Here is a 25422-nt window from a genome sequence, read left to right on the forward strand (position 1 = left end):
AGGCACACCTTTAATTCCATGCCTGATGCTTCACATTTTAAAACAATTAAATGAATAGGCCACATTGCAATTACTGTTGTCACTTTAATTAGAGAACTGTTGATTTGGAAGTTTGGAAGTTAATAAACCTGCCATACTCTTCTGTTAATGCTCTTGTGTTTTTTTTAAGTAAGTTAACATATCCTATTTCTGACAGCTGTTATTCACCGTGTGGTTTAAAGCAGCAACCAGGGGACAGTGATGTGCCCTTTTGGTAGTTAGAGCTTAAATCTAGACCAAATATCTCACTAAGTTTACCAAGAACACATACCAGCATACAAATACTGCCACGTTAAACAGCCTGAACAAAAGCTCTGAGTTTCTATGCGGCTATCTGACAGGGAACGCCCCTGTGTCAATACTGGATGTAGTTTCTGTACCAAATACAACGAACACTTACAAATACATATGACATATACTTGCTTTAGTTGTATTGTACCTCGGAGACAAACATGCAGACAATACAATTGTACTATAACCTAAATAGTAAATTAAACAACGATTATATTTGACATGTTTTATCTACAACCTTCTGCTTATCTGCTGCCATATTGTAACATTTTTAAAAGTGTGAGATTTATATAAAGATATTTGTCACCTTCTTTAAATCTTGCTTGGGAAAAGCCACCTAAGTTATGTTGAGAATAATGAAATACAACTTTTACTGACTCAATATATTTATAATAATGTATAATAGTACTCATGTCTTTATCTTTGATGTAATTGTCTTTTAATATTTACATTTTATTCTCTTCATATTTATATGTATGACTTATTTCTGTGCTATGCTGCAATTGTTTACCCCCTTTTATGTATATAATTATTTCTGTCTATTGAATAATAATAGGTTATATAAATATGTATCACGCCTTCCTCAGTCTTTTCTTAACCTGTGTTTGTGTTTACACCAACAACAGGTGGAGGCGTGGAGGTTAAAGCACTCACCATATCCAAAGGTTTTAACACGTGGTGAACGAGCTCTTCTGATGAAGGGTTGGAGATTGTTGATTTCAGACGAGCCTTCAAAGATATAAATAGAGTCATTTACTATGTGTCACAGCAAGATAAGATAAAGGGAAACGTGTCATGGTTCGTATACACACCAACAGGCTGAAGCAATATTTGAATTTCTGGAAGATATCGACAAATTCCTCCTCTGCTGGAGGGCGGGCTTTTGCAGTGAGTAAGTCTTCTGTTATTCAGAGTAAAACACAAGAAAATCAGACATCAGGATCCATAGCAGTGTGATTTCAACTTGAGTATCGTGTGCAAAAGAGTCCATGCATCTCTGTTTACCTTCAGCACTTTGCTTTTTACTTTTCTTCTTCTTCTTCTTCTTCTGGTTGAGCACCGTGGCAGCGTCCGCATTCTGCTGCAGTTTGCCCATGAAGTTCTCAATGTCATCGAAGCAGTGATTGAGGATCCCCTGAGGAATGAAATAAGCAGTTTATAACTCTGTCCAGATGTGAATGACAGCAAAAGGTGACATTAAAGACCCTGAATGTCACGTACCACTTCTCTCTCTGCTCGCAGGAAGGAAATGTCTTGCCCGCCGTTTATGCCGTTCGCTGTTTGGAAAGAGAAGATAGGATTCAGTTCATCCATTTCTCCACTCAGCTTTGGTTTCTCCTGCATTAGGAATCCCTTCCCCCTTTACCCTTGAAACCCACCTCCCCCTTAGACACACACAAACACACAAAGCAATCTCTGTGCTCCTAAATACCTCTCGCTTCTCTCTTTCCCTTCTCATCTTATCAAATCCCTCCAAATACTTCTACAATCAAACACAAGCATTCATGTGAACATTTTTTGTTTCGCTTACCTCTGGGTCCAGGGTAAGGTGGAGGGTTGGCTGGAGGGGCGTTTGGAGCATGTGGGATGGGGTGGCTTGGGATTTCATACGGGTCGATCATACCCCCCCCACTCTGAGGAAGCCTAGAGGGCGAGAGGAGAGCTTTAACAACAGTTCAGGTAATGTTGACAGCCGTCGTTTTGATGGGCGCTTTTTTACTCCACACGATAAAAGGGAAACACCCATAAAGTAGTCACACACATTTTGGATCGCAGACAGGCTCATCCTGATTTTGAATGGAGACTAACGCTACAACAGGATGACATATTTGTCTAGTGAGCCAGATTACACTCTCCTCTATCAACAGATAAAACGAGATGCGTGTGAAATTCAACCCCGCAGCCCCTATTCCACTCTGAACGTACTGTAAACACTCTGACTGAGCTTTCTCATGACTGAGCTTTCTCATGACTTCACTGTGCTTCTATCTAAACTCTCAAACAAATAAGCAAGCAATAAACCAGTTTAAATGGAAAGGTGGACACACTTTTTGCATGTTTGCCTTCTATACAAACACCTGCGAGTGTTGAATCAAACTTTATAAAGACCTGTAAGAGTGTTGAATCAAACTTACTTAAGAATCAGCATCTAAAACAGAAACCAATTGGTCTTACCACATTATGATGTCCTTTAAACGTCCTTAAATACAAATAGCGGTTTAAAAATCAGGTAATCCGTTCAGGTTACAGCCACAGACTGCACAGCGCTGCCGCCATTCTCCCTCCTCTGCTCTCTGTGCTTTCTGTCACATTGGACTTGTTTTCTTTGTCACACCTTCCTAAGTTACGCCAAAAACCGGTAAAGCAGGTTATTCTCTCGCTCAGCTGTTTACCCCGTCCTCTCTCTCCCACTCATTCACGGACAGGTGGATGCTTTGAATCAGTGGGAAATGTTATATAATAGCAGCAGAAAAACAGGAGAACCACAAACAGTTTAATGGGGAGATCGGTCTGAGTGGTCATGTATTGTCAGTGTCTGTCTTTTGAACCTCCTCCTATACAATGTGAATGCAAACAAACACTCATAGACACACTTTCTTAAATTAAAAACACAATGAGACATGGAAATTAGACGCTTTTAAGCTTGTATTTTAACAAGAACTGATATAAAATGAATGGTTTCTAGTTTTAAAGTCTTCATTTTTACGTTTTTGACCATGACATTCACTGTACCTGAGAGCATCAGGTTTCTTACTCCTGCCGGTGGAAGGAGCAGAAACTGCGCGTGCGATGTCGTCACAGATTTGTTGTGCCTGTAAGAGAGAGAATTAGGAAGTGCCGTCACTCGTGAAACTTGAACTGTACAGACAAATAAAAAAGTGACGCACAGATTGGAGGAAGCTCAGGCGTCATTACTCACCTTCACATCCTCGCAGTTGAAGAAGAGGATGTCGGGCTTCTTCTGATCTGCACTCTGGCAGACCAGCTGGAGGAGGGACGGGAAGTGTTTCTCTGTGTGTACGGCGTCGCAGCGGAAGATGGATGCGAAAGGGTAGTTCTCCAGCTCATCCTTCAAAAAAACATGAAGCCAAAGGTCAGTATGCATGCACGCTTTTCACACCATCTTTCTTGACCATCATGCATCTGTTCCCACCTGGTTCTGTATGTCTCGGAGTTGAACGGCCTTAACTCCAACATCCAGGAACATCTGTTGACTCCACAGCTTTTTGCTCTGAGCCAGGAAGGAGAGCCGGGCCTGGGCCTCCTCCACATTGATCACCTCACCATCTTTGAGAGAGAATGTCAGCAGGTGCTGCAAACAGGAAGATAAAGGAGGGTGAGGAAACTTGAAGAGGAAGGCATCTCTATTAATGTTATTATGAGACAATTAGACTTACGTTGACAAGATATCGTGAGATGTTTGTCATCCTTTGCCTGGTTTGAGAAAGCTATACGAGCTTTCTACGAATGGGGAAAGAGACAAGGGATTAGATAACATGTTAGGTTGAGATACAGTGACCTTTGTACTTCCACTGACATAACATATAATGCAATGGTTAATTTTGAGAATGTTGGCTATGTTGCTTCCACAACATTTAGATTAAGACACCCAGAACTCACATTTAAGGAGTTTATTTGAATAATTTTGTCTATTTCTGTCTGTAGATTTCTCCTCAAATCACCAAAGGTTAGCATCAGATAATGCTTAATCTTCTTATCTGAACATAACATTTTAGAAAACATGTATTGCAAAAATAATATAGTTTTAAGGTATGTGATCCACTGGGAAAGTTTAATGGTGATATTCCACTTCAAACACCAGTGTTCCACAACATGTATTGAAACGTATCTTTAAATGCCGTTTTCTCAATGTTTTTTTCTGTAGAACTTCAATAACCAAATCCTTCCCCGCCATTCCTATCTACATTCTGAGGCTTTTGACATAGGAGGTTGTTCATAAATCATTCACAGCCTGATTTAAGGAACATTTCATTCCTGGAACCAAAGTCATGTCTTTAACTATTTTATTATTTATGGAGTCATTACAAAGACACCCAAAGAATCCCTCTGAAAGAAATCCATTCACTCTAATGTGTTAACAAAATGAGACAAGAATGAACTTGAGCCTGGCTTCATCCAAGGTTCAGTATCTGTTCCGGCAATGCATGAGAATCAGCACATATTTCATAAGAAAAATGCCTCATTGGCATGTTTAAACAAAAAGAAAACTCAAAATAAAAAAACAAAGTTATTTGACTGTAAGTAACCACCTCGGGAAGTTTCATATATAACAGTTAAAATATTTACTCTAGGCTGTAGTTTCTCTTAAAGCTGTTTAATCTCAGCTATTTGTCTCTAAACTAACACGTCTTAACCAGTACCTTCAAAAGCAACATCCTCTTACAATATGTGCCTTCCTCTGTTTGAGTCAGCCTCGCTTCAGAAACGTTGGATTATGAGCTGCCCAACCAGTCTGACAACAGTACAATGATCCTCGCTATTCAACCTCGCCATTAATAGCCGGCTGGAACCACTGGTATCAAGAGAGCAGACGTCCAGTATCACTTAAGACCGGTTTCATTGAAAAAATAAATACTCGACCAAAGATATTTTCCATTTCATCTGTGCATACAGCCAAAACCAAAGTGGTGTGGTTTGGGTTTTATATAACAGGCCTTTTGTGGGATTTCAAAATAAAGTCTAACCACAATTATAATCCGTCTACATTTGTCCTAAGTGAAAACACATTTTAAGACTTTGGCTGAGTTAATTCCACTGTAAATAAAAGAAATCAACCCAAACACCAAAAAACACAATATCAGCCACACAGTACTGTTATAATCTCCTGTATGTACACCCCATAGAACATATTAAACACATTCTGGGTGGAAACATATCAGGTTTCACTCGTCATTTTACAAAACAGTGAAACATGTGTTGTAAAAGGGACATGTCCCGTTATTGATTTCAGTAACTCCACCAAAGTTGATTAATATTCTAATAAATGAACCAAACAAATATCAAATTAGCATTAATTCAAGTATCTTGAACAGTTACTACTCATCATAATTCATAACTAGAGGCACCAGTTTCACAATGCCTTTCATTGCAGTTTCTAATGTATTGTTATTGTACACTATTATCAAAGTAGTCTTACATTTTAAGAGTTCCTAATACTTACAGATAGTGAAAATGGATGTTAGATGAACTTACCAAGGTTGATACTCTTCTTCCTCTGATGTTAGCAGCCTGTAAGTGTGTTTATACTGAGAGTAAAACCTGTCCTGAGTCTCAGTGTAACTCACGCTCCTCTCTTTGGTATTGAAAGCTTTTACAGAGAAGAGGTGTGTCAGCGTCCCGCCCATGTGTACCACCCCACCTTAGAGATAAAAATATTGACTCACTCTCCTGTACACCTACATTAAAAAGTGAGCAAATCTCAATCTTTTTGTGATAATTGTGCAAGTACTTAGGTTGAAATGTCAAAACTGAGGTCATTTCCTCTGTATTTTCTCTTGAAATGTGGGATTTAAAAAAAATGTTGGTTCATTTATACCACTTTTAAGAACAAAAAATTAACCAACATTCATTATTCACTCAGCAGAATATGATTCCAGCGGTGAGAAAAAGGTTGTAAAGCACATTTAAACCTTAATATGAAGAAATAAAACGTCCTTACTTCAGATAAAGAGTCATTGTAAAGTTGCCTTTTGTTTGCAAAAATATTTCAGCAAGTTACTGCTAGTACCAACTTTAAAATCACCTTAGAAATAAACTAAACCACTTTAAACACATGCCTTAGTGTGGGGAGTGTGGTGGAGGCATGATGTATACATGTTGGAAATGTGGGGTGTCATATTTCATAACAGGACAAGTGTCCATGGTATCCGCCAACAGAGGAGGAAAGGCGGAGTCAGGTGGAAGCCAGCGAGGTTACCACTTGACTTTGGGACATTTTGGAAAACTTTTCAAGGATCTCTATTATTTAAAACCACTCGGTATGTACCACCTTTTCATAAATACATGTCGTTTTTCCAAAATGCAGAGATGATATTGTACTGAAACAAGTTGGTAGTGGTATAACACACTCTCGAATAGAGTGTGTTTAATGTGCATCCCGAACAAGCGTAGTCTACGTGGCATGCAGCGCGCGCGCGCGCGCGCGTGTGTGTGTGTGTGTCAGGTCAGTGTGACTGTGATGAATCCTTTTTTATAGAAACCTTTGATGGAAAATAAGTACTGAATGTTGCAAACACGTGTAATAAAAGCTATTACTTCCACGTTCCACCTTTGGAGCAGAACTCCCCTCTCAACCAAAGGAGCTATTGCATCAGCCTGGATGTACTTTTATTTTTAATGAATGGATATATCTGACAGTAGGCTGAATCTAAAATAATCATTTGCCAGGTGTTATGTTTGACAACTGATAAAACGTGGATCAAAGGAGATCAAATGATTCGACTTTATACTGAAAACCTTACTATTTAAATTGATGTCATGTCAATTAAAGACTTTACGAAACCATATAGGAAGTGTGGGGTCCCATTTCTGCTATTAAACTGAATGTTAAACACGTTTAACCCTAAACTGGATGCATACAGTCACACATGTTGGAAAATAACTTTAAAGGATCAGTGTTTGGGCTGATGCTGCGTTCAGGGAACCTCTTGTAACTGGGAACCACTGAAATGTAATTGAAAATAACCAAGTACTTAGGAAAGCTATATCTACATAAATGACTTGAACTTAACTTTTTTTTCTACTGCGAATTAATATTATATTGAAGCGATATTGATTCATCATCTATCATCTTGGTTGAAAATGTTTCAACAAATTAGATAATTGATGAATATCTCAAGTAATGGTCAAGTAAACTGGTTCCAGTTTATTAAATACGATTATTTGAGTTATTATTTAAAATCTTGTGAATTGAGAATTTGGATGGTTAATTGAACAAACAAGCAATTAAACATTGGGCTATAAAAACTGATAGAAATTCAACACATTAATAGATAATGGAGTAATACAACTATTTATCGCAACATATTTGGTTTGTTTGATTATTTCTTGAGCAAATTGCACATGTCATGCATCTTGGGACAAATACAGACAAAACAATCAAACATGCCAATTGCCAGGGGTTCAACCGCACAATGTCAGCGGTGAAGAACCCACATTATTGAGTACAATACCAAAAAGAAATTATAATAAATATATATAAATATTTAAGATGCAACAATGTATGTCTTAGCTACTTTATTATTAGATTTATGATTTCATAAAAAAAGCCTGGGAATTGTCGTCCTTGATATCAAATAAATGCCCCAGGTTACTTGTGTCCGCGCTAACTACGGTATACATACTTCCTGCAGTCCATGAACGCAGCCTTTAGTAATATTTGGTCATGCGCAGAACAACCCCACGCCACGGTTGTAACCACAACCGTGAAAAGAAGCTGAGGACACGCGGGCGCGGTAAGAGAATTTGCACATTTAGCGCTCAAACGTGTTTTTATCTATCTTTCGTCTCAGTCAAACATAGAATACAAATGTCTGATATTTTGCATTGCATTTGACAAATGGAAACGAAGGATAACTCGCAGCGAACACAGTGACAGATCAGACCAGCCACATGGGCTCATTTCCTCCTTTAATACAACAGAAGAGTAACATTGTATCGCTTATAATCTCTGTTTTCTGGCAACTCGGGTTTTTATTCCACCTCCTCTTTAACGATATTTGCTGGTGACAGCTCAGTGTGTCTGTCAGAAGTGTGTGTGCGGTTTACATTTGTTTTATTGTATATTTTCAAAGACAGTGTCAATTTTAATGTATGCATGCACATGGTCTTGTATCAGGATTCCCTCAATAACATAGATATACTTTCAATATGATCATTTTTACCCTGTTCTAAATGTTTTCCCTAAAAGGGTCTCACTTGTTTTTGTTTTGACTTGTGTGTGTTTTCTCTGCGTGAGTCCAGACAAAGACACATGGTCGGGGATGTAACGTTACTTTACCTGAATGAACCTTGCATTAAGGTCCTATTGATATATATATATTGATATATTGATATATATATATTGATATATTGATATATATATATATATATATATATATATATATATGGTGGACAAAATATCAGTGGTGAAATGTAACTAAGTACATTTACTGGAAAACCATACTCAGAGGTGGGAAGTAACTAAGTAGATTTACTCGAGTACAATACTCTACTACTTCAAAACAAAGTGTTTTACAAAATATACAAAACTGACTTCAAACTACAACATTTAAATGAATTTACAAGTATTTATTAATGAAAAGTATGATAATATAATGCATTTTTATGTTACAATATTTATTATATATTATTGCACTTGTTTTTACTTTTACATTTCTCCTACTGTGTTCATGTATGTGCCATTTTACCCCAAATGCCTTGTATTGGAGAAATATAGTTGGCAATAGACCAAATATTGATATCATTGCTTGCTGGAGTCAGAAAAGTACTATTTGTAGTACACCACAAGTAAAGGCCACAGATGTCTGGATTATCCTTAAAAAAACTCCTTAGCTGCAGAAAAATCCCCATAAATCTAAGGTTGACTGTCGAGGAAGATCAGCCACAGTCTCAGCGCAGTGGTTCACATTTTGACCAGTTATTTTTTCTTCTGTCCCCTCTCAGATGGAGAAGCAGCCCCTGCCCACAGACGATGACCACACAGGAGCCCCAGACTCGGGGACAACTGGGTTCGCTGGAGACGAGATGCAGGAGGTCCCGTCTGAGCCTGCAGCGCGAGCAGGGTGGAACAGCAAGGTCGAGTACTTTCTGGCTCAAGTGGGGTTCAGCGTTGGGCTCGGCAACGTCTGGAGGTTTCCATATCTGTGCCATCAAAATGGAGGAGGTGAGTCTTTATTATTGTCCTCCGTTTCAAATGACGCAACAGGATTGTTTCCTGTGGGCCCCATGCGACCAAACTCAAGTGTTGTGAGTCGTGGATTTAAAGGGTCAGTCAGGGTCACATTCCCAGGGTGAACATGTGATTAAAAAAGAGTGTACGGGAGTGTATTTCATTTTCTATTACGACATCTGGATTATATCCGTTTCAGGGGAACCAGTGTAGAATCTTCATTGAACACTAGGATACAGTCCTAGACAATTTAATACTTTCTTGTTTTAGTTTAAACGTTAATCTTTGGTGGCTTCTGTTGGTGTTGTTTTTGGTGGTTGAAGGTGACAGGTTAGACAGGAAGTTTAGGCGAGATCAGCTATGATCATCGGCAGTTTATATCAGGTTATGAGATGCTCCCTTTCCAGAAATGAAATGGCACTGATTGGTTGTGTGGTTAACATTCGTTCACAACTCTCCCTACATGTCTCTTATTTACTTCTCAAAGAATAATGTGTTGCATGGAGCAGTAATCAGAATAGTGTGTAAATCTCACAGTTTAGCATAAAAGTTTGCTTCTCTTTTACATAATTGCTGTTTAACTAAATGTGATGCTTATTCTGAAGACTTTTCTTTTTGTCGCTGCTTTTAATTGAACTATTCATATCTTAGACTGCACTGTAACTTTTATCAATGTATTTTTTCTTTTAATGTTCATTTTATTAACTTCTCTTTTTAATGACTGATTTTAAATGCCATTTTCTTAATGTCTTTCATTTTTTGTAAACCACTTTGAATTGCCTTGTGTTGAAAAGTGCTATATAAATAAACTTGCCTTGCCTTGTCTTAACCCAGTGTTGCCCCCCCCCCCCCCCCCCTTGTCCTCAGGGTCTTTCCTCCTCCTCTATGTGCTGCTCATGCTCATCATGGGGATCCCCCTGTTCTTCCTGGAGCTGGCGGCCGGGCAGGCCATCCGACAGGGCAGCATCGGGGTGTGGAAGTTCATCTCCCCCCGGCTGGCAGGGATCGGATACTCCAGCTGTGTGGTGAGAAACTGACACTGTTAAATGGGGTGGGACAATATGGCGATACTTTATTGCCAATCTTTCAGTTTGTGTGTACAGACAGAGAGATCGAAATACCGTTTCCCACAATCCTGAATACAAACATACACACATATATATAAAACTATGTATATCCTAGATATATACACAATCAACAGACTGTTTTATACATATGCACACACTAAAACATAAATAAAAGCACAACAATCAATATATACAAAATATATCGTGCAATGGTAAAAATATGTCCCACAGTAGGGATTTTGCGATACCATTTTTACTGCTCTAGCTGTTCTAGATTTCCCCGATCCAGCATATCCAGCTGCCTCGCAAGGTAACCTTATATGGCAAAAAACATAAAGAAGGAGTGATACATTCTAATGCTTTATATTCCACTATATAAAATAATTCTACTTTTACCATTGTCATTGTTGTGTAAAATGTTGAATGTATTCCGGGTTTTGTGCATTTCTAGTCAGTCATTTCTAATAGTAGCGTAGTGCTATATCTAAAAGGCAAGGAAGTATTGGTGTATCTATCCAAATAAAGAAGGAGAAGTAGCTGCAAGGAAGCATGCTGCTCCTTTCTTTGAGTAATCATCAATGTGTGTATTTAGGCCTGTCATGATAATTAATTGTGTTGGACGATAAATTTTTCTGGAAATTATTGCGATAAACGGTAATATTGTCGGCACCGTTTTAAGACCATTTTAGACATAATGATAATATATAATAATAATTCAAGTACATCCTTTCTAACATAACTTTTTATTGAACATTCAACATTGCAAATGAAATGTGAAATAATATTAAAATATATAAATTATATATAATAAATAAAACAAATTAATTAAATTATAATAATTTAATTAAATCACACAACCAAAACAATAAATTAAATAGAGTCAGGCTGGAAAGCAGAGCTCTCTCATATATATATATATATATATATATATATAAATAAATAAATATGAGCACACATTATCTCACAAGCAAAAAAAACCTCCTTAAAACAACAGTCAAGTGTACAGTCCACTGTCAAAGACCCAGATGCCTCAACAGGTCATATCCAAATCTGTTTTTCTAAGTTTCCGAGCAAGGAACACCAACATGTTTGCATTGTCGGGCGGGGGCTCTCCATCTCCAGCTGCCGTGTTTGCTCCCAGCTGGGAAAACGGAATGGGGTGGTTTTGTTTTAGGTGGTTTAAAATGCGTGGTATTGCCTGCTTTTGTCGCTACCTTTTTTAAACCAATGCGACACACCGCCCGGCTCATTCAAGTCCGTAGGTTCGCCTCGTTGATTTGGTTTGCATCCAAAATACTGCCACACCGGAGAATCGAGATGTGTAGTTAGGTTTTGTTTGTCCAATTCCATTTCACTTTAAATTCCCCGCGAGTAAGTCACACGTTGTCTCCCGCTTGTCGCTATATTATTAATTTGGCTGCTACGCTGCTGCACGTGCACGCGGAGTGTCCAGGCCTGGCTGTGTGTCAGCCCCGCCCCTCACAGCGCGCCTGGCAGCCACAGCGCTCCAGGCTAAAATGCTGGTCACATCTTTATGTAAACGGCAATTTATCGAGCTCAGAAAAGTTATCGAGTCCATTTTTATTTATCGTACGATAAGTCAATTTATCGATTATCGCGACAGGCCTATGTGTATTACTGTTTGGCTAAAACCACAACCATTAATGTCGTTTTTCTCACCTTCTTTTTACATTTGGTTATTGGTATTTGCACAGTTACCCCTTTTTAAATATGTCTTCAGGTGTGTTCCAAATCATCGTATAATCTTCTCATAACCTGATGATCTTGTGCTCACATGTCCCAAGGTGTGTTTCTTCGTGGCTCTCTACTACAATGTGATCCTTGCATGGAGCCTGTTCTACCTCGGGAACTCCTTCCAGTCGTCTCTGCCTTGGGAACACTGTCCAGTAGAGGGGAATGTGACAGGTAAACACACCGCATTACGGTTCAAAACTTATAACACATGAGGAGTAATTCAATCATTAATGTATAGGCATGGTGTCACGTGAAAGCTTAATGATTTATTTGTATTGCCCTTGTCTTGACACCAGTACCAGAATGTAAAAAGAGCTCCCCCACATCGTACTTCTGGTACCGTAAAGCTCTGGATATCACCGACTCCATCGATGAGACGGGCTCTTTCAACCCGTACATCGTGGGTTGTCTGCTGGCCGCCTGGACCCTCGTGTGCCTGGGAATGTTCAAGGGCATCAAGACCTCTGTCAAGGTAACCCTGTTGTGACTCCTGACTTCACAATGTTTTGTATTCTCCGTGGGGCTGGAGCTAGATTAATGAATCTCAGCCCCTGAAGTCGGTGTATGATTGAGTGTGAATTTTTTTATTGTATATGTAACAACGCGTTGAGGGGTCCTTAAAGACTGGAAAAGCGCTATATAAAAGCAGTCCATATACTATTCGAACATGAAGACATTTTTTTTGGCTCTTGTGTTAAAGGGGACCTATCATGCAAAATGCACTTTTTGATGTCTTTTATAGATAAACATGTGTCCCCGGTGTGTCAGGGAACTCACGCAGAGTCAGAAAATAAAACCCTCTTCTCTTTGCCTCCGTACCCAAATCTCTAAAAACGGGGGAACAACGGAGCTGATCCAGATTTGCGTCCGATATGACGTCATATCTGAAATGTGGACAAACGGCGCTATCAGAAACGTTGGTATCAGAAACAATGCCCGACTGTTTTGGACGTAATATGGTCGGTGTTTACATTAGCATCGCTAACACTCAGAGCTAACCTGTACTGGAGAGCATGTGTGTGAAGAAGCAGGAAGTAAAAAGGAACTCACCTTGTGGTATAACCGGCAAGAGAGAAAGCCTTTGAGCTCCATACTGTTTCAGAGATAATCCTTGATAATCCATGATATGGCGTTTCATCACGGCAGTATTTAGTTTAGACAGTAGCTGCCGGATCCCGCATGAGCTCCGCCCCCTTCATTTGTTTTTGTTATTTATCCATTTTTCTTTTTAAAGCTTTATACCCCAAATCAGCACTTTTGAAACAGGAAGTGAAATAGAGGGACATGAGGCATGGCTAGAATGAATGATCTGTTTGGTATTTGGAGCAAAACACTTCATAGACATGTTTTTTATATATTTTTATATATCTGAGACCTATGCTATTGCCTAAAAATAGTATGATAGGTGCACTTTAAGATGATTTACTTCAAACATCATCTGTTTTAAAGTATTTGTATGACTTGCATGTAAGAGTCAGATTTCACTCTTGCTTTTGACCTCCAGTCCTCTTCTTCTCCCGCTTTCCTCCTCTTGTCCCATGACGAGTTATTTTCAAATCGTATTAGTTATTATATATATGTATTTTAAAAAATGTTTTATTTCTATTATATTTGCCGGACAGACTTGAATAGTTGGTGTGATTATTGTTTTAATTGCATTGATTATTTAAGACAATATTGATTTAGAAACATACCTTGCCAATATGGTTAATTGATTACCATAACAGTGTTAACTTTGGAATCAGCTGAGCGTTTCATTAAACAAAATGTGAAGAGAAGCTCTTTATGAGAAAGACTGACGTGATGTCACAAATAGTTTCCGGTGCTACATTGTTTTCAGTTTTCTTGCATGTGTGGGGGATTTGGTTTTGGGGTTATTCCGGGTGAAGGAATCCCTGGAATGTCAGGCTTACAGAAGGCATTGACACACTTAGAAACCTCGTGCCATTGCGCAAAGACATAACCAAAAAACGAATGTCCACTGTTGGCTATCTGGATTCCTTAATCCTGATAATGTAATCTTTCCTTCTATCTTCTAGGTGATGTATTTCTCCTCCATCTTCCCCTACGTGGTGCTGTTCTGCTTCCTGGTTCGAGGCCTCATGCTGGACGGGGCTTTAGATGGAATCGGCTTCATGTTCTACCCAAAGGTATCTGCAGACAAAAGGCCTGGTTGATTACGGATAAGAGAGGCTGATATAAATATTTCTCTAACGCACCCTTTGTTCCCCCTCTATACTTCTAGCTGGAGATCTGGGCCGACGTGCAGGTGTGGCGACAGGCAGCCACTCAGGTGTTCTTTGCTTTGGGTCTCGGCTTCGGGTCGATCATCGCTTACTCCTCCTATAATCCCAAGAACAACAACTGCCATCGTGATGCCTTCACTGTCTCCACGATCAACTTCCTCACCTCTGTGCTGGCCACTCTGGTGGTGTTTGCTGTGCTCGGCTTCCGCGCCAAAAACAAGGCCATGGAATGTGTGGTCAGGTATGTCGTGTCTAAAGAAAAACACTCATGAAATACTTTTATAAAAACTCAAGACAGGTTCCACAGTTTGTTTGATTCATCGATTCTTTGAAGGTTTTGTGTGCCTTGCCATGTCTTGTTGTACAAACTGTATGTTTTCTTTCCTTTCCTTAGTAATATTAAGGAGTTATCGGAGCAGTTTCATAATGGTCCTGTGGAGATAAACTTGATGCCAAGCTTCAACTATTCTGATCCCAGTGCTGTGGCTCTAGAGGACTACAGGGCCTGGTTCAAACTGCATGGAAATCAGTTCCCAGGCAACTTAACAGACTGTGACATGGAAAAAGAGATGCAGCAGGTACATATTAGGAGTTTTTGGGCTAAAATAAATTAGCATTTTTGTTCTGTGTGCTGAACGTGGCACTCTTGTTTGTGTTCAGGGTGTGGAGGGAACAGGCCTGGCTTTCATCGCCTTCACAGAGGCCATCTCTCTCCTGCCTGGCAGCCCCTTCTGGTCAGCGCTCTTTTTCCTCATGCTGCTCAACTTAGGGCTCAGCACCATGTTTGGCACCATGGAGGGAATCCTCGCCCCACTCACTGACCGCTTCAAAACTCTGGCCAACAACAAGACTAAACTCACAAGTAAACACCTTTTTAATTTACCTCAACCTAGGGATGTGCAATTAATTGTATTTGAATCGCAATTACGATTTTGGCCTGCCACAATTACAAAAACAACATCATCGAAAAAAACTATTATTTTGCTTTGCTAGGTTGTGACAGTGCACTGCAACATATTTGATCTCATTTATTTGTATTTATCATATTTATATATGTTTAGTAGCTTGTGGAGGTGCGCTCCAAAATATTTGTTGACCTTGTTTATTGGTATTTATTATTTTGATATTATTTATTTAAATGTAAATATAAACGTATAATTTATTTGTGTATTGGTTTTTCAGTTGAATTATTCGTTCAGGGTAATCAGCAGTTAAAAAGATACTGCTCAAATTATTATTTGTTTTAAAGTTCAATAAATGGGTGTTTTCAAAGTCAATGAATAATCGTATTTAATAATCGTGATATCAATTATTGACCAAAAATAATCGTGATTATGATTTTTGCCATAATCGAGCAGCCCTACCTCAACCCTTGTTTCTTCTTTTAGAGAATGGACAAGTCACACACATTTACACATCACAGCTCACACTGAAATATAAGTCTCTGCATTTCACCCATCCTCGACTTTAAGCACTGAGCAGCTATTATACAGCTGGCCAGGTGTACATCTGTCTTGCACAAGGGCAGCGCCAGGGAGGTAAACTTGCACCTGACAAAGACGTGGTCCTCTCTCCATACTTGGTCCGTCGACGTGAACCAGCAACCCTAGTCAAGTCCCTGCTGACTGAGCGACTGCTGCCTTTTTAAGGGTGCAAGAATGCATGAATTTGTTTTTATTGCTAATCCTTGAGTCGAGAAGCTTTCAAACAACTGGGATTTTATGAACTCAGATTCAAGATTTGCACACAGCTCCAAACAACAGTCAGTGGTTATTGTGTGTTCTCCATTAAGTGCTATTTTACTAAGTACTTTTTTGTTATATTACCCTGCTGGTGGATATCTCTGCTAACAGCCAGTAGATCAGTGTCTTGTCACGTGTCATGGAGCCGTGTCTAAACAGGATTTCCTGCCAACCATCAGCTGATTACACACTTTCAAGCTGAGCGGAAACAGAATTAGTAGAAGAAACCTTGAATGTTTTCATTGACTTTAAATTCATTTTGTGTTCTTGTTGTTGTTGTTGTGTTTACCCTAACATGTCCGTGTTGTTTTTAGTTTTCAGCTGCATCATCGGCTTTGTAATCGGCCTCCTCTTCACCCAGCGATGTGGAAACTACTTTGTGATGATGTTCGATGATTACTCTGCCACTCTGCCACTCATCATTGTTGTGGTTTTTGAGACCTTCAGCGTGTCTTGGCTGTATGGAGCTGATAGGTGAGGTCTATTTTCAGACTGTGCGTAACTCTCTTCTTAGATGTAAATGTCTCTGAGTCTTATCAGTGTTTGTAACAAATGTGTAATATGTACCACTCTGTGTGTCTGAAGGTTCCTGGATGACATTGAGGGGATGCTGGGCTGGCGTCCTCATGTGATCTACAAGTACCTGTGGAAATACGTCTGCCTGCTCGCTATGCTGGGGCTGCTGGGCGCCACCACCATCCAGATGTTCATCCAACGCCCCACCTATATGGCATGGAACCAAGAGAAGGTATGTTAACACTGAACATTTTTAAAAATGTGTTCTGGAAATAATTGTCTCTGCTTTCTAGACGTTACAAGGCAAATTGTCGCTCCTTAATAAATTCCCAACCTGAAGCATATAACTAATGGTTTATTTCTCTATGTATTTCTCTGAGTAGTGATAAGTTCCACTTGTTTCAGACCTTGCGTGATTTCGATTTTGATTCTATTTTCTCTCCTTCAGGGATCTGAGGAGTACCTCGAGTACCCGGACTGGGCTCTGGCTGTCATGGCCTTGCTGATCATATTTGCTGTGATGCCCATCCCGATAGCTTTGATTCACGCTGTCCTGATGGACTGGACAAGACAAAGAGCCAGAGATTCAGAGGCCGGTCAGTACAGCATCGTTAGCACCAGCGATAAATGTGAAACTCCAATGACTGACATGTCAGACCTGGACCGAAGTAACGGGACTGCTTCTTCCTGAACACTGGACGTGACGTTACACACTGGGAAATGAAAAGCAGTGAGTTGTCAGTGGGCAATCTTGAAGGATAGTTGCATTATCTCAGCTTTTAGGTCAGCGGTGGCCCAGAAAGCAATCGCAAACTGAGACAAAATGTTCCTAAATTTAATATTTCAAACTTTTAAAACCTAGATTAAGTCAAAGTATCAAGAGGACTAAATGCTACTGCTCCAAAAAGTAGACATTTTAAAGTGTTTTTTTATGAAAAATGTGAAACAAATGACTTATTGATGTGTAAAAACACCAGATCGGACTTCCAAAGACTCATTGTTACAGAGTTGCGTAAACAAAGTCTCCTATTTTATCCAGGATTAGCCACAGGCAGCACGCCATGTTCATGCATTCCTTAGTTACTTACCAATGGTAAAGTTGTAAATGTACCTAAAATATCCTACATTGTTCACCTTTTTTAAACACGCTTTTGTGTGAAACTCATCTCATTTAAAAAAATCAAACAACTTTCACTCCTCGTTTCTTTGAGGACAGATGATCATCAAACCACTTTTACGTCTGTTCAAGAGTGTGTTTAAGGCTCTTGTGTATTGGTTGTTTTTTAACCTTTTTATAATGAACTTATACGGCACAGTGATTGTGTATGTTTCTCTAAAAGTGTTAGCTAAGATTGTAAGTTAGTGGAGTTACAACAAAAAGGTTGAGCCTTAATTTAAACCTGTAAATGGCAGCACAGTGATGATGCTCCTGTTGCTGTTGTATATTCTCGTCAAAGCCAAGCAGCTATAGTTGTAAAATGTTTCTGAGGCTGTTACATGAAGAAAGGCTCAATCCAGCTATAATGACATTAAATTCAGCTCTTGGGTCCAGCATCAGGGCAATTAGTATTTCAGTAATTCCTTTTCATACAAATGATTGCGATGAACAACCTTTTTTGTTTACTTTTCACCACACAGCAGTGCCGTTGTCTTTAACTAGACCTTTATTCATGTTTTTTTTTTTTTTCAAAGGCTACTTATCAAATGAATGGGATCAATGGCTAAAATCTAGTTAATTAATTTCCGAACTGTTTTCTGAAAAATGTTTTCATGTCTTGCTCTGCTGCACAGATTCACTTGAATAGCTTGTCTGTAAACTGTTGCGTTGGTATGTATAGGAATCATGTTGAAGGACAGCTAATGCGTGTAGCTATCTTGGTTGGGGCTGATTTTCTCTCTGCTACAACCGCCAACAGCAGCTTATCTTAGTGCATCCACTTCCCTTTCCCATTGCTTTACCACTCTCACAACACACAGACCTATTTCGTGGTGTCATTAAAGCTTTTTATGTGAATGATCTAGTTAAAGAAAGTAGATATCAGGGGACAACAGCGTAACTTTCCGTCGAGCTTTTAAACACTACCCCAGAAAAGACTCTAGCGTTTATCTGTTACTATTTGCTTTGTAGGCAAATGACAAGTACTGTCTGATGAAAATGGAAGAAGTGAAGGTCCAACCGTTTTGTGTCCGGGTTTTGTTCCTGAGATTTGAGCCTTTTCCTTAGGTAGACCATTAATTTGCCTCAACACAGTCGATGGAAAGACACCCAATGTAACTTATTGTAATATCAGCATTAGGGCTGCTCGATTATGGCAAAAATCATAATCTCGATTATTTGGGTCAATAATTGATATCACGATTATTAAAAACGATTATCCGTTTACTTTGAAAACATCAATTTATTGGAGACATTTCTTTTGAACAGTATGTTTTGAACAGTTGATTACCCTGAACTTTAAGTATAATTCAACTGAAAAACCAATACAAAAAGAATATATAAATAGAATAATAAAGAAATAATCGTTTTATTTCGATTACGTTGTTTTCGTAATCGTTGCAAGCCATAATCGTAATTGCGATTTAAAATACGATTAATTGAGCAGCCCTAATCAGCATTCAATTCCCTGAAATCTAACAATAATGGAACATGATCACAGTCAGCTGTGATCATTGCAAAAGGCCTACAGAGTGTTACTGCTAGTAACTACACATCAAAACATATTTATTTCAACAATCATCGACTGATTTGTCAAACACAGTATGGCGCAAAGATCAAGGTAACCCCATTTGTAATGTACATATGTATATAGTATAGTACATCATGTAGAAACTGCTTAAGAACAAATGTCAGAACAAGTCTGGGACTTTCTGTCGTGTCTTATTTGTAAATTAGAAATTAGCATGATAGATTTGTTTTCTTAAGGTCTGGTTTAGGAGGAACTAGTTGCATGTTTGTTTAAGGTTATATGAAGCCACTGACCAGATACAGTCCTCCTTTACTTCAGAGTTAAATGCACTATGTTATCTAATTCATGTTTTTTTTCTTTTAATATATATTGTTTAGACTTGCTAGGTCATCATTGTCTTTTAGAAGCCATTTTTCAGAATGTTTAAAGCAGATTGTTTTACATTTGTATTGGGTTTCTATCAGAATGAATTGAATGTATGCTGTATATTTATGTGCCTTCAGACTAGATTAGGCTGACCGGACAACGGTCAAGGTATTGAATCAAATATATGTTGTTAAAGAAATTTCCTTTGGCTGACTGTCTTTGTAATTGTTTGTCTGTTAGTCTGTATAAAATGGATTCTTCTGAGAAAATGTAATATATTTTTGCTTTTATTAAAAACTTTGTTTCATCACAACAGTATATTGAATTATGAATGTTGCTTAAGCCTGCATATTTGAACATTGCTCCAACAAGGTATCAGACTTGTTAGATGGTTTTCTATTTTCTCTTTAAAACTGGGTTTGTAAATCCAAATGAACTCATATCAGTGCTTTTTAAAGACTACAGAGAAGTTGCTTTTCCACCTTCTTAGGTATGCTATGTTTTTTTGTCTACTGATACATCTTTCCCCAAATATTTTGTGGTATATACAACTGGCTGGTGATTATAGCTTATGTTGAGTTTTTTTAAGGGGCAGAAATATGTATGACAGCTCCAAAGTTTAGCTAAACAGTCGTTGAGAGGCAAACATGTGAGCAGATCCCTCAGATTGTAATGTTTTCTTTATTTACTTTTCAGGCTTGTACATATTTACCTTTTGAAAACACAAGTTATCCTTAAAGGGCTTCACTACGGAAACAATTGGTGGTCACAGTTTGTATTTGAAAGCTCAGAGAAGCTGGAAATTTATTAAAAACGAATAAACAGGATAATGCAATCCTTCCACCCAAATCCAGCCTTGCACAATGTTGTTGCCCTCTTGCCACAATGCCCCATTATCAGTTTGTTAAAGGTGAAGCTCATCAAGACCGAGGTAAGGGAAGATGTTCTTATTGACCTGTGACCTGCCGCTCTCTCTGACTGTGTAGACTTCAGTGTGTGTTTAAGTGTATCTGTAAACGTTAGTTAACTAGCGGGCCTTCTAGAATACCCTGGAACCGAGGGAAACTTAGAAAGAACACGCCCATTGGCTACAAATCAATATATGATTGGTTGATCAAACTGTCAGTCCAAAGGTACGCTCTCATTCAGTGAAACGGCCAGGGCATTCGATCAAGGGTGTAGAATACCTTGGTTGAAGGATATTCTACCCAGAGACCCAGAACAAGATCTGATTGGTTGCTTTCTTTTCTAACACAAAACCACTGAAATGCGTAGTGCATGGTCCGAGAAGGACAAACAAATCAACGTAACACTGTAATATTACAGATCAACAACACAGATACCATTCTCATTTATTCATTTTATATACATTTTATGTATATAATTACATCGATTTTTTGTTTGTTTTATCTGAGTGTTCCAGGGTATTCTCTGAATACCTCGAAGGCCCTGACTGTAAGCCACTGGAATTGAATGACCAGATGTTTACAGATGTGCAATTAATGATTATTTTTTTTTATATTTCCAATGACCAGACATGTGTTGAATAGTGGTGATTCATATATTTTTGTCAAATCAGATTACACTTTCGCACTAAAGAAAATAAATATTCTCAGATTATAAAGTATTGAATAATAAGGTATTTCTACTATTACCACAGATAATGTTAATATCCTTAATAGTCCAGCAATCAGGCTGAACAACACTACTCTTTAATGTATTACCCATGCACAGGCAGACCTACAATGATGTTTCAAATACTGGATTAATTTCTGTTTTGGCCCTAAACAAATATTTATAATAAATCATAAAACTATTATGTAGCATATTTGATCCTCAAATTAGAGAAGTATAATTTAAAGAAATGTATATTCTATATTCAACATTAGATAAACACAGAAGAACCCTTTCCAAGTACCATAAGTAGATGTTCAGGTAAGTATGGCTAATAAGAATAATTGATAGTTAATTTGGTACAGATCAGTTGTAGCATTTACAAATGTATGAATTAAAGTTTTAAGAATGTTTAATCCTTCGTTTCCAGGTTTTTACAAAAGTCTTAGAATATTTGCCTAACTTTTCCCTTTCAGATTTTGAAGTGACATAATTATTGATAGTTTAAGTAATGTAATTATGTTATCATGCCATAGTCTTTTAATTTAATATGTAATGAAGCTAATGTAAATATAATCCTAAATTGAAGACACTGCAATTTATCAGATTACAGATTGATTAGATCACCTGTGTGAATTTGTATACCTTAGCTGGATCTCTTATGATCCTGATTTTAAATGCTAGTGACTAGTGATTGCCTTGAAGTAAATCTTTAAGCTGCAAGCTGGTTTAGACTTTATAGTTTGATAAAGGAGATTAACTAACGGTTAAATGTTAAAACACATTAGTTTAAAATAAATGTTTTTGTTATTATGTATCTGATTTTATGTGTTCATTATTATGCTTTTGACAAAAGATGATCCAAACACTGACGAGAGAAGATTTTTCTATTATGATTGGCTGTCTCAATCATTGTCATTGAATGTTTCAATCTTATTATGTTGTTATTAATGTGATTGTTATTATTAATAATAATAATAATAATAATAATAATAAATGATATTTATATAGCGCCTTTCAAGGGACCCAAGGTCGCTGTACATGGTGGACAAACAAAACAAACAGACACTCAACGGGCAAACCAAAGAAATATATAAAGGAAGCCGGGGGATCAGAAAAGGGCTAGGGCCCGAAGGCCAGGGTGAACAGGTGTGTTTTTAGTGATGATTTGAAGATGTCCAGGGAGGCAGCATTACGGATCTCGGCAGGAAGTGCATTCCAGAGGGTGGGGACCGCAACACTGAACGCCCTGTCACCAACAGTTCGGAGGCGAGAGCGGGGAATGGAGAGCAGGCCCTTGTCTGAGGACTGCAGACTCCAAGAAGGGGCGTAGGGATGGAGGAGGTCCGATTAGTACTGGGGGGTGAGGCAGCCAGTGTAGGTGGATGAGGGTGGGGTTGATATGGTGCCATGGCTTGGTGTGGGTGAGAAGCCTGGCGGCAGAGTTCTGGACATATTGGAGCATATCCAGGGTTTTGCTGGGAACCCCGGACAGGACTCCATTGCAATAGTCCAGACGGGATGTAATGAAGGCGTGTACAAGGGTTTCTGCCACAGAGTCAGAGAGTGAAGGCCGGATTCTGGCAATGTTTTTTAGGTGGTAGAAGGCGGATTTGGTGACAGATTTGATGTGCGCCTGGAAAGAGAGGGTGGTGTCCAGGATGATTCCCAGGTTGCGGACTTCAGTGGACGGGGAGATGGAGCAGCCATCAATGGAGAGAAGCAGGTCTCCAACCTTCTGGAGCTGCGCCTTGGGAGCCACAATCATGAGCTCTGTTTTATTGCTGTTGATTTTGAGCAGGTTTGATGACATCCAGTTTTTTATGTCCTGTGTAGGCAGTTGACAAGGGATTGAGGGGGGAGCTGAGTGGACAGTTTGGTTGAGAGATAGAGCTGTGTGTCATCAGGTGGATGATTTGACCAAGTGGGAGCATGTAGATATTGAATAGGAGGGGTCCAAGCACAGAGCCTTGAGGTACACCTTGGTTGAATGGGGCCGGAGGGGAGCTGAAGTCACTGTTGGTGACAAAGTGTTTCCTGTTAGACAGGTAGGACTCGAACCAGGCAAGAGCTGTGTCACTGAGGCCAAGGTAGTCAGACAGGCGGCTGAGGAGGATGGTATGGGATATGGTATCGAAGGCTGCTGAGAGGTCCAGGAGGACGAGAATGCTGATGAGGCCAGAATCGGATGCGATGAGGAGGTCGTTTGTGATTTTGATGAGGGCAGTCTCAGTACTGTGATATGGTCTGAAGCCAGACTGGAGGGGTTCATAGAGCTCATGCAGTGACATGTGGTGTTGCAGTTGTGCGGCAACTGCTCTTTCCAAGATCTTGCTCACGAATGGGAGGTTTGAGATCGGCCGGTGGTTGTTGAGGTTCTCCGGGTCCAAGCCAGGCTTCTTCAGGATTGGAGAGACTGAATCAGTTTTGAGGCAGGGTGGGACTGTGCCAGAAGACAGGGACAAGTTCACAATATCAACAATGATGGGGCAGATGGTGGATAGAGCTGCCTTGAACAAGGCTGTGGGCATGGGGTCAAGAGAGCAGGTCGATGTTTTGGCCTTAGTAACCAGCTTGGTAATTTGGATAGCATCCACTGGGGAGAAGGTGGAGAGGCAACACCTAGGTGAACGAATAATACCTTGTTGCTGGGGTGCGGTTGAAGTAGGGGGGGGGGGGGGCAGGCACCAGAAGCTGCTGGTGGATGGAATCAACTTTGGCTTGGAAGAAATCCAGAAACTTCGAGCAGAGATCAAGAGCACCTGGGGGATGGGGGGGATCAAGGGGGCGGAGAACCCGGTTTATGGTTGAGAACAGCATTCTCGGTTGGGATTGTTGGGTGCCAATGAGGGTGGAGTAGTACGAAGACCTAGCCAGGGAGAGGGCTTCTTTGTAGGCCTTTACATGGTCCTGGTATGCTTTGCGGTGGACGGCGAGGCCAGTTCTCTTTTTTGAGTCTCTCTAGTCGACGACCAGAAGCCTTCAGGGCGCGGAGTTCAGTGGTGAACCAAGGGGCCGAACGGGTCTGTATGTAATTGTAGTTTTGTAAGTCCACACTCAAATCTGAAGATTCCCATTGATTTAAGTATTGACCAAAATATTATTAGACTAAGGTTTTTAGGTTATCAAAATTGATAAAAAGAGAGGAACTGTTGGGGAAATATTTTCCAAGGGCCATAACTTTGACCCAGTTTATCAGTTCTGTCCTGACTGGGCACACGCACCTGTAACCTGGGCTGCTGTGCTCTCAGTGTTCTGTCTCCCTGTTCCTGCCTGTAGGCGTCAGCTGATAGAGGTTTTATGATTATATCTTGTTATGCAGCATGTTGATTATTCTCTCTGAACTAGCTAAATACATGGGTTTGGGGTAGAGTTCTTCAGAATTGATTGTGGCATCTCAACCGTGTGGTCAAACCGTGGCCCGTGACATGTCTTGTGAATTCTCCGGCCGAAGCTCCAAATAAACCGTCGGTGTTTGCCATCAAAGCTCCAGCCCTCCATCGTGTCTCTCTTTGAGTCCTGACTCCAATTGCTTCAGGAGTTTCCCCCACAGATTATATTTGTACACATGCCTCTGACTTATGCACGTCTGCACAATACTACCACTTGTCATGGTTATTTCTGAATTATTATTTTGAATTCATATTCCTCTTTTATAATACTTCTATACACATATTTACTCTATTATTGTTTTATTACCTTTTATTTTTAATGACTGATTTTAAATGCCATTTTCTTAATGTCTTTCAATTTTTGTAAAGCACTTTGAATTGCCTTGTGTTGAAAGGTGCTATATAAATAAACTTGCCTTGCCTTGCCTATATTTGCTCTTTTCTTACATTTGAATTCCTCTGAATATCCCTGTGGGGGAAAACCTTAGATAAACAGTGTTATTCCTTAATGGAGTCAGATTAGAATGACTTTTATGGTAAACCTGTGCAGAATCCACAGATAAAATGAGCTGCATTCCCCAAACGTCTTGTGTTGACTAAGGGTATGATCGTCCACAGTCTCAGTGCAGTGGTTCACATGTTGACCGGTGTCTTTCCTTTGTTCTTCCGCCCTCTCTCAGATGGAGAATCAGGGGTCAGTGGGATATGTTGGAGAGGAGATCCAGCCGGTTCCCTCTGAGCCTGCAGCTCGAGCCGCGTGGAACAGAAAGATTGAGTATATTCTGGCTCAGGTGGG

The 25422-nt window shown here is 39.5% G+C and overlaps 2 protein-coding genes across 6 annotated transcripts in view; one reads left to right on the plus strand and one right to left on the minus strand.

The window, feature by feature from the left end:
* Nucleotides 1-5639, minus strand: part of eps8l1b (EPS8 signaling adaptor L1b) — a 12952-nt gene extending 7313 nt beyond the window's left edge. For 2 of the 3 annotated variants that reach the window (XM_079657058.1, XM_079657057.1), the window contains exons 1-10: nt 5545-5639; nt 3729-3792; nt 3485-3643; nt 3251-3400; nt 3064-3143; nt 1862-1974; nt 1552-1607; nt 1336-1465; nt 1143-1231; nt 985-1059 (exon numbers count right to left, since the gene is read on the minus strand). In XM_079657058.1, coding sequence (XP_079513184.1) covers nt 985-1059; nt 1143-1231; nt 1336-1465; nt 1552-1607; nt 1862-1974; nt 3064-3143; nt 3251-3400; nt 3485-3643; nt 3729-3758 — 882 coding nt within the window. In that variant the 5' untranslated portion in view covers nt 3759-3792; nt 5545-5639. Of the gene's footprint in view, nt 1-984; nt 1060-1142; nt 1232-1335; nt 1466-1551; nt 1608-1861; nt 1975-2505; nt 2718-3063; nt 3144-3250; nt 3401-3484; nt 3644-3728; nt 3793-5544 lie in introns of those variants that run through there. The other variant, XM_079657059.1, reaches the window with a different exon arrangement.
* On the plus strand, nt 3314-19933 carry LOC307023651 (sodium-dependent neutral amino acid transporter B(0)AT2-like). Of its 3 annotated transcripts, XM_079657062.1 has the most exons (13): nt 3314-3424; nt 3554-3667; nt 9016-9235; nt 10109-10266; nt 12114-12234; nt 12360-12535; nt 14103-14213; nt 14309-14550; nt 14704-14887; nt 14970-15171; nt 16366-16525; nt 16637-16799; nt 17016-19933. In XM_079657062.1, exons 3-13 carry the CDS (start codon nt 9016-9018, stop codon nt 17256-17258), a joined length of 1980 nt encoding a protein of 659 aa, XP_079513188.1. In that variant the 5' UTR covers nt 3314-3424; nt 3554-3667; the 3' UTR covers nt 17259-19933. The 3 variants fall into 3 exon arrangements, with proteins under 3 accessions (XP_079513188.1, XP_079513187.1, XP_079513186.1); XM_079657061.1 differs by lacking the exons at nt 3314-3424; nt 3554-3667 and adding an exon at nt 6216-6329; XM_079657060.1 differs by lacking the exons at nt 3314-3424; nt 3554-3667 and adding an exon at nt 7757-7805.
* Nucleotides 19934-25422: the final 5489 nt, after the last annotated feature.

The sequence above is a fragment of the Notothenia rossii genome (genome assembly GCF_949606895.1).
Source record: "Notothenia rossii genome assembly, chromosome: 11".
NCBI classification, from domain to species: Eukaryota; Metazoa; Chordata; class Actinopteri; order Perciformes; family Nototheniidae; genus Notothenia; species Notothenia rossii.